This window comes from Bos indicus x Bos taurus, chromosome 12 (genome assembly GCF_003369695.1).
Source record: "Bos indicus x Bos taurus breed Angus x Brahman F1 hybrid chromosome 12, Bos_hybrid_MaternalHap_v2.0, whole genome shotgun sequence".
Classification (NCBI taxonomy): domain Eukaryota; kingdom Metazoa; phylum Chordata; class Mammalia; order Artiodactyla; family Bovidae; genus Bos; species Bos indicus x Bos taurus.
Window position 1 is genome coordinate 20,837,511 of NC_040087.1, and position 17,660 is coordinate 20,855,170.

General features: G+C 42.5%; 1 protein-coding gene across 2 annotated transcripts in view; it reads left to right on the forward strand.

Moving 5' to 3' along the window:
* Nucleotides 1–17,660, forward strand: part of WDFY2 (WD repeat and FYVE domain containing 2) — a 187,137-nt gene that overhangs the window by 25,350 nt on the left and 144,127 nt on the right. The window contains exon 1 of one of the 2 annotated variants that reach the window (XM_027557316.1): nucleotides 4,001–4,190. The exons of the other annotated variant lie outside the window; for it this stretch is intronic. Coding sequence (XP_027413117.1) covers nucleotides 4,036–4,190 — 155 coding nt within the window. The 5' untranslated portion in view covers nucleotides 4,001–4,035. Of the gene's footprint in view, nucleotides 1–4,000; nucleotides 4,191–17,660 lie in introns of those variants that run through there. 2 annotated transcript variants of the gene reach the window in all.

Sequence of the window (17,660 nt, forward strand, 5' to 3'; positions counted from 1 at the left end):
AGAATAAGGTGATCTGCCTCATTCAGTACTGTAGTTTATCATTCCCCTATTACAGAAGACTTATGCTTTTCTTTCTTCTGTTACAAACAATGCTGCAATGAAGGATCTTCAATAAATCTCATTGGCTGTTATCTAAAAATATAATTGCAAGCAATTAAATTACTACCTGAATGAATGTCACTGTGTGTGTGTTGGTGCAAGTGCATGCTACAGTAAGGGTGGGGAAACGTGTGATGGTGGTGATGCTTTAGTCACTAAGTCGTGTCTGACTCTTGCAGCCCCATGGACTGTAGCCCACCAGGCTCTTCTGTCTGTGGGATTTCCCAGGTAGGAATACTGGAGTGGGTGGCCTTGTCCTTCTCTAGGGGAAATGTATATCTTCCCATTAAACTTTTCGCATATGTGTTATTTTAACTTTTTTTTTAAGTTGTGAAAAGCACCTAATACATAAATGTATAGTTAAAATGTACTATTGGAAAGGAAATACCCTTGTCAAGAAATTGAACATTTCTGATCCAAATTGGAAAAGACACGTGTCCCATTGTTCATTGCAGCACTATTTACAACAGCTAGAACATGGAAGCAACCTAGATGTCCATCGACAGATGAATGGATAAAGAAATTGTGGTACATATACACAATGGAATATTACTCAACCATGGAAAGGAATGCATTTGAGTCAGTTCTAATGAGGTGGATGAACCTAGAACCTATTATACAGAGTGAAGTGAGTCAGAAAGAGAAAGATAAATATCGTATTCTAACACATATATACAGAATCTAGAAAAATGGTACTGAAGAATTTATTTACAGGTCAGCGATGGAGAAACACACATAGAGAATAGACTTACAGACATGGGGAGAGGGGAGGAGAGGGTGAGATGTATGGAAAGAGAAACATGGAAACTTACATTACCATATGTAAAATAGATAGCCAATGGGAAATTGCTGTATGGCTCAGGAAACTCAAACAGGGGCTCTGTATCAACCTGGAATGATGGGATGGGGCGGGAGATGGGAGGGAGGTTCAAAAGGGAGAGGATGTATGTATACCTATGGCTGATTCATGTTGAGGTTTGACAGAAAACAACAAAATTCTGTAAAGCAGTTATCCTTCAATAATAAAAAAAAAAGATATATATATAGAGAAATTGAACATTCCTGGCCTCTAGAAGGACCTTATATGCCCTTTCTTGATTTACAGCCCCCAGAGGGAAACAGTATTCTGACTTTTATTACTGCCATTTACCTTAAGTAGAACTCTTAACGAATTTGGCCATCTGGCTCTCAGAAAATTAGGATTGTGATCTAGAAAAGAATATATACATATATGTATAACTGAGTCACTTTGCTCTATACTTGAAACTAACACAACATTGTAAATTAACTATGCTGCTGTTGCTGTTAAGTCGCTTCAGTCGTGTCCGACTCTGTGCGACCCCATAGATGGCAGCCCACCAGGCTCCCCCGTCCCTGGGATTCTCCAGGCAAGAACACTGGAGTGGGTTGCCATTTCCTTCTCCAATGCATGAAGGTGAAAAGTGAAAGTGAAATTGCTCAGTTGTGTCCAACTCTTCGCGACCCCATGGACTGCAGCCGACCAGGCTCCTTTGTCCTGGTCGTGGGATTTTGCAGGCAAGAGTACCGGAGTGAGGTGCCAAAAAAGAACATTAGGATTGGTAAGGGTTGGTGGGGCTTCCCAGGTGGTGCTAGTCGGGAAGATCCCCTGGAGGAGGGCATAGCAACCCACTCCTGTATTCTTGCCTAGAGAATCCCATGATCAGAGGAGTCTGGCGGGCTACAGTCCATAGGGTTGTAAAGAGTCAGACATGACTGAAGCGACTTAGTGCAGCAGCACTAGCAGCAAGGATTGGTGTAAGTGTACAACTTAACAGTTATCCCTCAGCATTCGAGAAGGATTGATTCGAGGACCCTTGAGGATACAAAAATCTGCGGATGCTCAATCCCTTGTATAAATGGCACAGAGGGACTGTCCAGTGGCTAAGACTGCACGCTTCCAATGCACCGGGCCCGGGTTTGATCCCTGGTCAGGGAACTACATCCCACAAGCTGCAACTAAAGACCCCACATGTTGCATGTAAGACCTGGCACGGCCAAATAAATATGTATATTTAAAAATGGCATAGAATTTGCATGTAACCCACGCACATGCACCTGTTCATATCATCCCGATTACTTACAATACCTAATACAATGTAAATGCTCTGTGAATAGTTGTTGGTGATTGGCGAATTCCAGTTTTGCTTTTTGGAACTTTTGGGGAATTTTTTTCTAGTCCAAGGTTGGTTGAAACCCATGGGGGTGGAACCCACAGATATGGAAGGCCAACTATCCTTCTAAGATTCCCAGAAAAATATATAATGTCAAATCGGCTTTTAATGGACAACAATCATGGAAAATATCTTTTTGTAGGTTTGTTCTTCGGATTCTTCAGTTGTCTGTGTTGCGTGTGTATTTGATTGTTTTTATTGTACGTGTATCAATGCCATTTTAGCTCTACCCTTTGCAAGTATCACTTTTAGAAATGATGGCTGAAACGTGGTTCTGCTTTTTGGCCTTCATCCAGAACTCATGAGTGGAGAAGAGCAGCAAAGAGGAATCTGGTTTGATGGTGAGAGCCTGTCAATTTCCCCCCCTACATTCATGATTTTAGTTTTGAGTGGTATGGAAAGTAAGAGAAGTCAACAAAAGCTAAAGCCATTATAATTGATTTACAATTACTCATGGTGTGATAATTTCATATGTTCATGATGAAGAATGCTTGTGTTAAGAAATGGTTATGTAGTTAAGTATGGACAAGGTAGGAATTTTGCTTTGTTTGCTGTGTTATCCCTAGTGCTTAGAGTAGTACCTGGTACACAGCAGGAGCTCAGAAAATACTAACTATAGAAGTATATATATATATAGGCTGTAAAACCTACTGCTGATGCTTTGTATTGACAATCTGCAGGTATTTGGAATATGTATATATATTCATAGTAGTTCAAGACCTCACATTTTATTATTTGAATGGTGGTCATTATTTGTTGTTGTTTAGTTGCTAAGTTGTGTTGGACTCTTTTGCCCCTCTATGAACTGTAGCCCGCCAGGCTCCTCTGTCCATGGGATTTCCCAGGCAAGAATACTAGAGGGGGTTGCCATTTCCTTCTCAAGGGGATTTTACTGATCCAGGGATGGAACTCTTGTTTCCTGCATTTGCAGGCAGGTTCTTTACTACTGAGTCACCTGGGAAGCCCTGTGGTCATTGTTTGCTGTGTGGTGACTTTTTAAAAAAAGAATACCCTGTATTTTGAGTGAATATATTTCATCTGAGATTTTGGGGAACTCTGCTTCCTCAATACACAACATTCTCCTTGAATGAATAATTCTTTAAAAAGCATATTATACTGTACAGTTTTTTCATGCTTTATCACTTGATCCTTACTACAGTACTTGTGAAGTACGGGATTCCTGACATTTGATTATCTGCCTAGTTGTCTACTTCATTTTTTCTTGCTGATGGAACCCCAGTTTTGCGCAGGTGCTCACCCCTACCCCACTGTGACTCCGAACTAAATTTTGATCAGTTTAAGCCTGTTATGAGAAGTTCCTTGCCTTTGCCAGGGATTGGTTTAGAAAGAGGCATGTGACCCATTTCTGGCCAGTGATGTGAGAGGGAAGGTCTGCTGGCAGAAGGCCCCTCCCTTCCCCACCTGCCTCGCTCCACACACACACAGGGAAGAAATGAGCTCAGTTTTTCTGCTACTTGTCTGGACTGGATGTGACCACTTGGAGCTGTTTTAGCAGTTTCGAGACTACAAGCAGAGGTAGCCTGAAAATACGCTGGATGCTGAATATGATGGAAGAGAAAGATGGAGAGAACCAGCTACCAAATGAACCAACCCTGGAGCAGGCCTGCTACTTGACTTCTTATTACCTGAGAATAAATTTCCCTTATTGAGAACATCCTGATATTGGTATCCTTATTGCCCTTTTACAGGCAAGGAAACTGAGACTCACAGATCTTTAAATAGAATGATCATCGTTAGACGGCTGACTTCTCTGTTGAAGCCGGGAGAATTGAAACGTGTGCTCTGGTTCCTCATCCAGGGCTCTTCCTGTTCCATGTGCAGCTTCTCTGTCAACAGCCCTGCCTCCCGGTTGGGAGGGAACTGGATTACCAAATTTAGGTATTTTTGTTTGAAATGCATTTTAGATAGTTCCTAGTTATTTTGTGGTTGATTACTTGTGACAAATACTGCTTTGAAATTCTCATGGATATTGTAATCTGCCTTCTTACCTTGGCTGACATAATTGAAACTTTATTTATAAATTAACAACTTTTACAATTGAAGTAAAAAAAAATTTTTTTTACTGTTTTGCATATATACATTTCAAAATGTTTTTTTATACTCTGCCTGAGTTTGTAGATAGGTATTTAAAAAATTGTGTTAAATTCTGAGAAGTGATACGGTTCATCTGTAAAGGAATTAAAATAATCATTGACCAGCCTATTGGACTGAATGGGAGTAGGGGCTGGCTGGCTGGCTTTGGAAGCAGTATTGACATTTGTTAACGTGGAAAGGTATGGCTGACCGTATTCATGATGTTCTTTGCGCTACCATTTACAGACTGTCCTTGGACTTTCTTTTGTGTCCAATCCCGCTCTTCCCTCATCTTCTCTTCCCCTTACGGGTAGAGAGGGTAGAGAGAGTGATCCGTGGCCTGAGGTATATTAACCTGATCAGTGGCCTGAGGTATATTAACCTGATCAGTGGCCTGAGGTATATTGCAGAGCCAAACTGGGCAGTGTCTAATCTGAGGAAAGGAGCTTATTCATAGTTGAAGAATTCAGTTAAAGCATATTTAATGTCATGTGAAAGACACTTTGATGGAGGAAGATTGGGTGTTTTTGAAAAGAAAAGGATTCTTGAATGAACTTACAGTTATTAGTGGTGAATAGTTGTGGGAAGGATAGACTGGGAGTTTGGGATGGACATGTACACAGTGCTGTATTTTAAACAGATAACTGATAAGGAGATACTGTAAAAAAAAATATTTGAAAAAAGACAGTGAAAAATAAAATTATCTTACAAAAAGAAAAGAAAGGTTTTCCTGGTGGAAGCGGTGACTGAGTCCCCTGCCTCCTGGAGACTGTGGTGTGTGTCTGCCTCCTCCCCTTCTTTCTCAGGCGGAAGCGACGGCCATGTTGCTAAGGACCTCTGTGTGGGGCGGAACCTGCTCTTCTCTTGGCCCTTTGGCTCCTTCCTTGGGGCTGGAGGGCTGGCCAGCTGAAGTGAGCAGACTAAAAATAGGACCAGTTCTTTAGCAGAGTGGCTGAGTTCCCTCAGCTTGTTCTTTGCCTTCCTAATCTAGTAAAGTATAGTACGTTGAAGAATCTGATCTTGGAGAGTGGTGGGATTTCCACTGGGCACCTTCCAGAATATTTTCTTAATTCTTGATTTCACTTAAAACTACAAGTGAACCCAAATTCTTGAGAATTACTAATGACAAAAATTAAAATTCAGTTTTGTATAATTATTAAGAATATCTTCAATGTATGATCCCCCCCACCATTGGAAAGCTTTTTGTCCTTAAAACTTTATTTCACAACTAGAATGAGCTGTGTGATGTCCTGATAAGGGTAACTGAACACCAGGATTAGCACAGGGTGACACCATATGTTGGTGATTATCAGCTTCTCCTTAAGGGTCCTCTTGGACTTCTGTTTGAAGTGCTTAATGATTTGATTTCTCCTTTTAAAATTAAGTAAACATGTGAGTGGAGAACTTCCCTTCAAACCAGCATAGCTGTTCTTCAGGAGACTATCTGGAGCCATGAAAATGGAGAGTATTTTAAGATCCATATGAAGATATTTGGCTTCACCATGACATGTAGTTTGGGTATTAACAGAAAACCTGCTGCAAATAACAGAAAATGTGACTCATTAATAGTCTCAAACAAATAAAGGGGTTATTTTCCTCTTGTTATTAATGTGAGAAGTCCAGAAGTGGGCATTTCAGGATTGGTCAAAGCCATCAAAGACCCAGGCCTCTGACTTTCCATTCGGCCATCTTTAGTCATCTTGTCACTTCGAAGTCTCAAGATGGCTGCTCTCCAGCCAGCATTGCGTCTGCCTTCCAGGCAAGAAGGAGGAGGAGGGCAGATGGCAAAAAGGCATGTACCAGCTGTGCCTGTTCTCTTTCAAAGAGCTTCCTGAAAACTCAGTTCAGTGACTTCTGCTTGCATCTCATTAACCAGAACTGTATCATACTGTCGCCCCCAGCTGTACACGAGGCTGGGAAATGCAGTTTTTTGGTGGGGCAGGTTGGCATGCTGAACACAATTGGAATTCTGAACACAATTGGAATCCTCTCAAGATAATTCAGATTATTTTAAGAGGATTATTTTGCCCCTAAACTAATGAGACTCAGGAAAAATAAAATAAATGAACATTAATTGAAAGCCTACTGCATACTAGATGCTGTGCTAGTTGCTTATGGGTGGGTTTATGTTATTTAAGCATCAGCACTCAGAAAGGTCATATGCACATTTATTTAAAAGGATAAAGTAAGTTCAAGGTGGATTTATAGAGGATTCATTTATTAATTTATTCTTTGTGGCAATGTTCTTGTGTTTAACCTATTAAGCTTGGAATTAATGTAAAGGACTATATCTTGAAACCCAGATACTATAATGGGGAATTTTTACAAGTTTAATTATATTAACTTAAATCAATGTGTTGAAGCATCCATAAATGGAGGCTTAGAGAAAATATTTGCAGTATAGATGAAAAGGTCTTAATATTCATAATAGATAAAAGCTTCTACAAGTAAATAATAAAAATTCACCTTATTAGAAAATGAAAAAATATGGAAAAGCAGCCATTTCTCTGAAGCAAATAGTCTGAAAAAGTTGGGAAAAAAAGCAATGCAAATGAAAAGAAATACTGAATCACTATGTCTTTGATCCCCAGCTTGGCAAATACTTAAAAAAACTGATAATAACCAGTTTCACCCAGATTCTGGGGAGAAAAAGCACTTTTATGTACTATTGGCAGTAGTGTTAGATTGATACCATTGTTTCAGAGAGCAGTTTGGTGTTATCTGTCAAAATGTGAAATGTACGTACCCGCTGACTTAGCAGGACCCCTTCTTGAGATAATGACATGATTTTACAAAGATGTTAATTGTGGCATTGCAATGAAATATAAATGTGGAACAAGCCAAGATGTTCATCAGTAGGGACATGTTTAAATAAATTATGTGATGGCCATACAATGTAATTATTTAACTGAAAAGTTGTCTGTGGACTATTAAGTAGTAATAGTAACCACTATTACTATATAAGTAATAAAGTATTTAACATGTATACTATTTTTGTGATACCTCTCCCTTTAAAATAAATCTATATATGTATACAAAAGAATTGGAGTAAGAGGTCTGACGATTTTTCACTTTTTATATGTAGACTTTCTATGTGTAGATATTATTTGAATTTTTTTGCAAGAGTGAATTACTTTTGTGTGTGTGTACATATTTTGCAAGGATGAATTAACGTTTTTTGAAAACCAGTAGAGACTTTTTAAAGCAGGATTAAAAAAAAAAAGGAATGTAAGCATTTTAAATTCTATAAAAATGCTAAAATGCTAATAGTGATTTTTATGGCTTGTCTTCTGGAAGTTATGGGGGAGCAGAAGGGGGCAAACGATGTGGTAGGGAGAAAACGGCCTGGATTAGTGAACAACCCGAATGATACAATATCGGAAAAGACATAGTATGTATCTTTCAATTACCTTGTATAGGACAGAATAGGCTAGATTATATTGCAGTGACAAACAACCTCCAAATCTCAGAGGCCTATGCCACAAAGATTTATTTCTCACTCATGGTTCATGGCTATTGAGAGCTGTTGATCCCTAGGTTGGGAAGATCCCCTGGAGAAGGGAAAGGCTACCCACTCCAGTATTGGCCTGGAGAATCCCATGGACTGTATGTAGTCCACGGGGTCGCAAAGAGTCGGACAGGACTGAGTGACTTTCACTTCATGTTTCACTGTGGGCTCTGCAAACAGAGTTGGGTTGGCTAACAAAGCCTCCATCCACTAACTTGGACAGTGCCACTCACCGAATCGAGGCAGGGACTTGGCAGATCCTGCACTGGCTTTTATAAACCTCTTCCCAGAAGTGAGCCACCTCACTTCCACTTAACATCTCATCAGTCAAAGCAAGTCTCATGGTCATGCCTAAATTTAAAGAGGCTGGGAAGAGCATCCTACCACGTGCTTGGGAGGAGGAGCATTGGGGGCTTTGGGAACACCCGGATGACTCTTACAGCGCTTCATAGGGGAACTATAAGATGAGCTTCTATAACAGTGTCTGGCACGTACTTATGTTTTTGTTTTAATGGATAAAGTGATTTACGTTAATCTAGATGGATATCTTAAGAAATGTGTAAGAAATGACTTGCATATATATTGAATAACAGGCATTTGTTGACTTCACATTCCACTAAATTTGCTAAAGATAAAAAGATTTGTTTGGGAACAGGTACTTTTTTTTAAAAAATTGAGGTATAGTTGATTTTCAATATCTTATTAGTTAATTTTGTATATAATATATTGTATGTAGTTGATTTTCAGTGTTGTATTGAATAATGTATTATTCAATATTGTATAAATCAGGTGTACAACATGATTCAAAATTTTTATCAATTATATACCATTTAATGTTATAAAATACTGACACTATTCACTCTGCTGTACAATATATCCTTGTAGATTATTTCTTTTATACAGAGTAGTTGGTACCTCTTTGTTCCTGACTCTCTTGCCCACAGGCACCTCCCCACAACCACTAGTTTGTTCTCTATGAGTCTGTTTCTATTTTTTATTTTATTTTTCACATTTCACACATGAGTAGTAACATACAGTATTTGTCTTTCTATGTCTACTTAATTCACTAAGCATTCACCTCCAGGTGTCCCCCCATTGCTGCAAATGGCAAAAGTTCATTCTTTTTAAGGACTGAGTAGTACCCCATTGTGTATGTGTACCATCATGACCCATTCATCTGTTGATAGACACTTAGGTTGCTTCCATATGTTGGTAATTGTAAATAATACTGCTATGAACATTGAGGATACATGATGCATCTTTTTTAATTAATGGTTTCTATTTTATTCCGGAGAAGGCAGTGGCACCCCACTCCAGTACTCTTGCCTGGAAAATCCCATGGAGGGAGGAGCCTGGTAGGCTGCATCCCATGGGGTTGCTAAGAGTCGGACACGACTCAGCGACTTCACTTTCACTTTTCACTTTCCTGCATTGGAGAAGGAAATGGCAACCCACTCCAGTGTTCTTGCCTGGAGAATCCCAGGGACGGGGGAGCCTGGTGGGCTGCCGTCTATGGGGTCGCACAGAGTCGGACACGACTGAAGTGACTTAGCAGTAGCAGTAGTACACCCAGGAGTGGGATTGCTGGATTAGATGGCAGTTATTTCTGGTTTTTTGAGGAACCTCCATACTGTTTTACATGGTGGTGTACCAGTTTATGTTCCCACCAACAGTGTGTGGATAGGTACCTTTAAGATTTTGTGATGATTTTTCATAAATATTTTGAAAATCCTCCTCCTTTTGCTCATGCTAACTCTATGAAGAAAGTGTTTGTTATAAAGGAAATTTCTATGAGGCTTTTGGTGTATTTTTAAAAAACTCTAATTTAGTTAGGTTTTAATTTATATAACAATAAATTCCTATTTATAGTATCAGGGATGCATTTTATAACAGGAACTCTTTAGCTACGCTATCGGCTGAGTGGGAAGGTACATTACATTAACAGAAAGGACATCTTTTTCCACAACCCCCTATACTCTTGAAGTCCAAGGGCAGAGTTCTTTTTATGTTTTCATTTTTTAAAATTTTTTGTTTACCATGGATTTTTTTTTTTTTTTGGCATCAATTTTTGTTTTTTGGCCATGTCCCACGGCATGCAGGATCTTAGTTCCCCAACCAGGGATCGAACCGCCCCCTGCAGTGGAAGCGTGTAGTCTTAACTACTCGACGACCAGGGAAGTCCCCCTTAGAGTTCTTTACTATTGTGATGTCCATCATTTAGCCAGGAAGCTAAATGGAGTTCCTCTTCTTTCTACTCTTCCTTCCTTTCCCCATAGTGCATCCTGTTTTCTCATAAATAAGCAGACTTTTCAGGTCCTTAAATTTCTCAGGATGGAGTAAGATAAGACAAACGTTTCTCCTAGAATCTGAGAGGAGGCAGAAAATCCCTCCTGCTGTTTTCATCGAATCGTGGATTGAATCTCAAGAAATCTCAAGAAATGTGTTCAGAGCCTGATATGTTTGAGATGTAGGCCAGCTTTCTAGGCCTTCCATTTTCCATGCTAACTTGCTTGATTGCTTGGTTTTATTTTTCTCAATTCTCTAGTTGTTAAATAGAAAACGTGCTTTGCTCTTTGTGTTAAGGAAATTGGATGATAAAGGCTGAAGCTGCCCATGTGTTTCTGTTTAATGATAGTGTCTCCTGCCATTAGTCAGCAGTCTTTGCACTGACTGTAGCACTCCAACACCTGTGAAGAGAGCAGTCATACCTCAGCTGATGTAAGAGTTTGTGGTGCCTCTTAAATTCAAGTGACAAGCACTTCATGAACTCAACAGAATTTTGTCTTGTCCTCAGGCCACTTGGGCTTAGTGCTACGTTTTGGCAGCGCTTCCTTGACAGTATCAGTAAAGAGAGGATATGAAAGATAATTAACATTCTTTTTGAGCACGTGGACTGTGTGCCAGCAGTGTCTTATTACGCTGGGCTCATTAGCAGTGTGCTCTAGGCCAACAGATGGCCTGTTTCTAAGACTAGTTAGTACCAGTGGCACTGATAATAAACTAAGACTCAGCAGTACGGTGCTCTGCTGCTGGCCTCCGGGCTTCCCGAGGGCAAGGACTGTATCTCGTTGCATCACCGTGTAGTCCCACAGTGTGCGTCAGTCAGGTCAGTTCAATGAGGGGTTCCCCTGATGGTTCAGGGGCTAGGACTTAACGTTCCCAATACAGGGGGCCCCGGGTTCAATCCCTGGTCAGGGAACTAGACCCCATGTGCCGCCTCTCAGACCCAGCGCAGCCAAATAAATATTACTTTAAAAACAACAGGTTACTTCAGTGCCTGTGTAAGTGGATGGGTGAATGAAGGAACCAGTGGACGTAGTCAGTGGAATCACCTGGCCCCTAATTTTGAAGAGCTTCATAATTTGAAGAGCCTCATGATTTACAAATCATTAATGGATCTTGACATGGTCGATGGATGTGGAAATGGAGCATAACACCGCCTGACTGTCTTGTATGAAAGGAACCTGCCTGTCTGTCCCCGTCATTCATGACATACGCCCAACCCACACTGTGAGTATGTCGCATCAGCCTGTGACTAATTAACCCATATTCTCACAGAATGTTGCTGGAATTTCCCTGAACACAGAACATCCCAGTTCTATAAGGTGGGAGGTTTGCCAGCACAAAACAAGGAAGGCTCCTCCCAGCCCGTGGCCACTGTGATCCTAGGAGAGGGCGTGGTGGAAAGGAAGGAGCTGTGCCCCGTTCCTGTCATCTAGACTGCTGGAACGTCTGCACCTTCCATCAGACTAGAGAAGCAAACAAAATAAGTGATGCCTTTGGCCTCTCAAAACATGACCTGGGATGGTGAGCAGCAGAGCTCCAAGCGCGCAAAAGCAAACGTTACCGCGCTTTGTCTTGCTGACATTCATTCTCTCTCTCAACCCTGTCAGTTCCTTCCTTCCTCACAAGACCCACTTCTTCCAAAAGCAGGCAAAGAAAGAACTCCAGCAGAGAGTTTGCTTTAGTAGAGATTCTCCTTCTGGCCCTTCCAAAATTAAATAAGGAGCTCTGTTCCCTCAAATAGCACTGGGGACTGTTTTCATTAAACAAACCATTTTAAAATTTTATTTAAAAATTCATTAAACAAAAATTTCAAAAACCATTCATTCTATGGTTTTTCCATAGAATGTGAGAGTTGGACCATAAAGGAAGCTGATGCTTTTGAACTGTGGTGTTGAAGACTCTTGAGAGACCCTTGGACTGCAAGGAGATCAAACCAGTCAGTCGTAAAGGAAATCAGTCCCGCGTGTTCATTGAAAGGACTGCTGCTGAAGCTGAAGCTCCAATACTTTGGCCACCTTATGCAAAGACCTGACTCATTAGAAAAGACCCTGATGCTGGGAAAGACTTAAGGCAGGAGGAGAAGGGGACGGGAGAGGATAAAATGGTTGGATGGCATCACCTACTCAATGGACATGAGTTTGAGCACGCTCCAGGAGATAGCAAAGGACAGGGAAGCCTGGCGTGCTGCAGTCCATGGGGTCACAAAGAGTCAGACAGGACTGAGCGACTGAACAACAACAACAACAACATCCTATTGTGGGTAATCAAAATAAGGATGAGAAAAAACAGTGGTGACTTTCAATACACACAGGCAGAGAGAATGGTTCCTTGTTTCTAATAGTCTGTAATAATCGCCCTTACAAGCCCCCTCCCGGTCCAGAAATGGGGGAGGAGTTTAACCATGGTTCAATCCACTGCAGTTAGTGTGATGTAACAATTTTAGTAGCATTTAGGTAAAGGCTCACTTTGAGACATGTGAAGTGTTTTGATTCTTGTATTTCCCCTCCCTCTGCATTTCTCTCCAAGATGGCATCTGGTGAGGTGGAGGTGGGGGTGGAGGGGATGTGTAGACCCACCTGGTGACCTCTGGACCCTTTCTGGCTGTGCCCTGGAGCAGCTGCCCTGGCCCATGGCCTGGGCTGGAGGTGGCCGAGGGTGGCGTCCCTCCCTGGAGTCGGCCGCTGAAAACTCGTGCTGGTGGAACTCCTGTTTTGCTTGTCATGCTCCGTCACGCCTGGTGGGGCTCTTGGCGGGCTCCGCTGCACTTTGGCTCTTGCAGGCATGTTTCCCCGCTGGGTCTCTGCCATGTTCTTCGTCCAGCTCACAGCCTAGCAGGCTGACACCACCTTCCCAGGTGCTCCGGCGGCCTTCTGTCCACCCCAACCCGCGTCTTAACTTCCATCCCACATCCGCCCAGGCAGGATTTTCTGGGTCTTCTGGAAACAAAAGTCAGGTGAAAGTTAAATGCTGGCCGTTGTTCTGTTTGCCTTTGCTCTAGCAAAGTTGACTTTGCTGACTGACCCTGGTTTGGTGGGGTGGCCTGCGGGGCAGTCTTTCCCCAGAATCCTAAACGGGAGGCGGAGAGAAGCCCCCGCCCTCTCACCTGCCAAGGCGGAGAGGTTGGCACACGCTTACCCACCTCCTTCTGTGATTCCCGCTCCCCCTTTTTCCCACTTCCCTCTGTACCAGGCCTCCCTCCTATCCTCATCCTGTCAGATCCTAACTTCCTTCCCTGCTCCCCCCGCCCCCTGACTGTGTCATGTGGCTTGTGGGAGCTTAGTTCCCCAACCAGGGATCGAACCTGGGCAGTGAAAGCGAGCAGCTCTAAAAGTGAAAGTCGTGTGGTCATATCTGACTCTTTGCAACCCTGCGGGATAGTCAACGGAATTCTCCAGGCCAGAATACTGGAGTGGGTAGCTTTTCCCTTCTCCAGGGGAATCTTCCCAACCCAGGGATCAAACCCAGGTCTCCTGTATTGGAGGCGGATTCTTTACCAGCTGAGCTACTGCACCGCCAGGGAACTCCCCCAGAACTTGCTGTCCATGTAAAACTCCATGAGCAAGTCCCATTGGCTTCAGTATGTTTACTGAAGTTAAAGGGATTTACAAAAGGACCTTTTCTCAGAATAAAGCCTGGAATTCCTACTGCGAAATCCTATGCTCCTTACCTTGCCCCCCTCCCCGCCCACTCCAATTCTGCCCTAACAGAAGCTTCACTGAGCCAGACAGTTGCCTTTGATAGGTTGGGGAGGGGAGGTGGTCATGTTCAGTACAAGTAATTAATAGCATGAAAATACTCTCTTCATTAAGTGTATAAGAATTAAAGGGATCTTATTATTATTGAGACTTCCCTGGTGGTTCAGATGGTTAGGAATCTGCCTACAAAGCAGGAGGCCTGGGTTCGATCCCTGGGTCGGGGAGATTCTCCAGAGGAGGAAATTCTACCCAGTCCAATATTCTTGCCTGGGAAATCCCATGGACAGAGGAGCCTGGCGGGCTACAGTCCATAGTCATCCGCACGGAGTTGGATGCAATTGAGTGACTCAGTTTTATTTAAGACTACTTTGAATTGAAGGGTCTGTGGACTTTATATCTTCAACAGAGTTGCAAATTATAAAGTGGGTGCTGCCTCAACTCTCTGCGTGAAAGTTTTAAAGTACATGGTGTGATGGTGGTCAGGCCCGTCTTTTTGTGTTCCCTCAGGCACACAGGGCAATTGCTATTAGAAAAAAATACAGAGATTAGATCAGTTCTAGAGTGACTACGTGGTACCAGTGACTCAAAATCTTGGGTGGAGGGGTTAAAAGAAAAAAAAAAGAGCTTCAACATTAATATGATGATGATGAAACTGCCCCAGTTAGTAATACAGTAGAATTTTCTGTTTTTAAGTCAACAACAACAAAAAAAAACCAGACTTCCCTTGATCCTTTTTTCTTAATTTTATCTTTTTGCTCAATTTAATTAGATATGGAAAGCTAAGAGTGTGGCAGCGGCGGGGGGGCGGGTGGCGAGAGAGAACGAGAACGATGGGTTATTTAGCTTCATATAAAACAGTGCATTTTAGGTTTATAAAATTGCATTGAAATTGTACGTCATTATTATTTCCTGTTTCACTAGCCGTAGGATTAACCCCAAACACATTTATGCCATGCTTTCTCCCCACTCCAGGAGGCCACATGCTAGCTGTGTGGGGCTTTTGTAGTATTTGCCTCCTTGAAGATGGTATTTGAATTGTAAAAGGATGTTTAAGTGGAGCACTTAACATTCCTCTCTGAGTTCCCAGTCCCTTCTTCTTTAGTTAGTTTCTTTGTTTTAATTCAGTTCAGTCGCTCAGTCACTCAGTCGTGTCTGACTCTTTGTGGCCCCATGGACTGCAGCACGCCAGGCTTCCCTGTCCTTCACCAGCTCCCGGAGGTTGCTCAAACTCATGTCCATTGAGTCGGTGATGCCATCCAACTATCTCATCTTCTGTCGTCCCCTTCTCCTCCTGCCGTTAATCTTTCCCAGCATCACGGTCTCTTCCAATGAGTCAGTTCTTCACATCACGTGACCGAAGTATTGGAGCTTCAGCTTCAGCAGAAGTCCTTCCAATGCATATTCAGGACTGATTTCCTTTAGGATGGACTGGTTGGATCTCCTTGCACTCCAAGGACTCCCAAGAGTCTTCTCCAACACCACAGTTCAGAAACATCATCTTTCTTTATGGTCCAGTACGTACATCTATATGTGACTACTGGAAAAACCATAGCTTTGGTGTGTTTACTAAAAAGACGTACAACTTGAGAGTTGCGAGTTAAGTTTTATTTGGGGCAAAATGAAGACTGCAGCCTGTGAGGCAGCATCTCAGATAGCTCTGAGAGACTGCTCCAAAGCGGCAGCCGGGGAAAGTCAATAATTAAGGTTTTGGTGAAGGGGGAGTTTAATACCATGAAGCACTCATTTTACGAAAGGTTTTTTGTTAGTCATGAGGATCTGATGTCACCATGAAGGGATTTAGCGCTTCTCTAGACATGAGCCATGAAATTAAAAGACGCTTACTCCTTGGCAGGAAAGTTATAACCAGCCTAGACAGCATATTAAAAAACAGAGACGTTACTTTGCCAACAGAGATCCGTCTAGTCAAGGCTATGGTTTTTCCAGTAGTCATGTATGGAGTTGGACTATAAAGAAAGGTAAGCGCCAAAGAATTGATGCTTTTGAACTGTGGTGTTGGAGAAGACTCTTGAGAGTCCCTTGGACTGCAAGGAGATATCTCCCACTAGTCCATCCTAAAGGAAATCAGTCCTGAGTGTTCACTGGAAGGACTGATGCTGAAGCTGAAACTCCAATACTTTGGCCACCTGATGCGAAGATCTGACTCATTTGAAAAGAAAGACCCTGATGCTGGGAAAGATTGAAGGCGGGAGGAGAAGGGGATGACAGAGGATGAGATGATTGTATGTCATCACCAACTCAATGGACATGATTTTGAGTAAACTCCAGGAGGTGGTGATGGACAGGGAGGCCTGATGTGCTGCAGTCCATGGGGTCGCAAAGAGTCGGACATGACTGAGTTACTGAACTGAACTGAGATATGAGGAAATGCGAGGATTGAGGTCACAAAATCTGTTCCTAAAAGCATGCAACTATCTAAAGACCTGTCCCACCAGATTCCCTGTAGCACAGAGTGCCTCACTCCACCCTGAACTCCCTCAGGGGTTGTTGAAGGTCAATAGCTCTAAGAGCTTGGGATTCAATCTCCGTAGAGGCAGATGGCAAATGCCTTTGTAGTTCAGTCGTTGGCAGTGCTCTTGGTAAGTGCCAGTTTGTAGTTGACAGTCGGCAAAGGAATGTCTCTGCTTTTTAATATGCTGTCTAGGTTGGTCATAGCTGTTCTTCCAAGGAGCAGACATCTTTTAGTTTCATGGCTGAAGTCACCATCTGCAGTGATTTTGGAGCCCCCAGAAATAAAGTCTGACACTGTTTCCACTGTTTCCCCATCTATTTCCCATGAAGTGATGGGACCAGATGCCATGATCTTAGTTTTCTGAATGCTGAACTTTAAGCCAGCTTTTTCACTCTCCTCTTCCACTTTCATCAAGAGGCTCTTTAGTTCCTCTTCACTTTCTGCCATAAGGTTGGTGTCATCTGCATATCTGAGGTTATTGATATTTCTCATAGCAATCTTGATTCCAGCTTGTGCTTCATCCAGCCCGGCATTTTAATTATTGCTCCTTATTTCAGTCTTGTGAATCTGTCTAAATCTGTATAAGCCCACACCCACTGTCTTGCAGCCACTGCTCCCATGATAGCCCTCTGGTGGGTAAATGATTGTTCTTTCCTGGCCAACAAGCACACATTTACAGTATCCTGTAGCTCAGGGGTTCCTGGCCTCCAGGATCTAATGCCTGATGACCTGAGGTAGAACTGATGTAATAAGAATAGAAATAAAGTTCACAAGGAGTGTAACACGCTGGTTTCATCCTGAAACCACCACACCACCCCGCTGTCTGTGGGAAAATTGTCTTCCACTAAACCAGTTCCTGAACTGAACTGAACTGAAACCAGTCCTTAGTGCCAAAATGGTTGGGGACCAAAGCTATAGACCACTGGTTGGTTCCAGAGACAGCTGTGCAACAGCTAAGCTGCCCTACGTATGTACTAAGTCACTTCAGTCGTATCTGACTGTAGCCCTTCAGGCTCTTCTGTCCATGGGATTCTCCAGGCAAGAATACTGGAGTGGGTTGCCATGCCCCTCTCCCTCCTCCAGGGGATCTTCCGAACCCAGGGGATTGAACCCACAGTTCTTATGTCTCCTGGCGGGTAGGTTCTTTACCACTAGTGCCACCTGGAAAGCTTCCAAGTTTTAAATTCTAAACCTGGGGGAAGTCAGTAACATGAAAATTAACCAGTAGGAATTTTAGGGTAACGTTCATTCATTTGTTCATTTACTAAACATTGTGAACAATATGCTTAGTACTGTGCTGGGCTGTGAGCATAAAA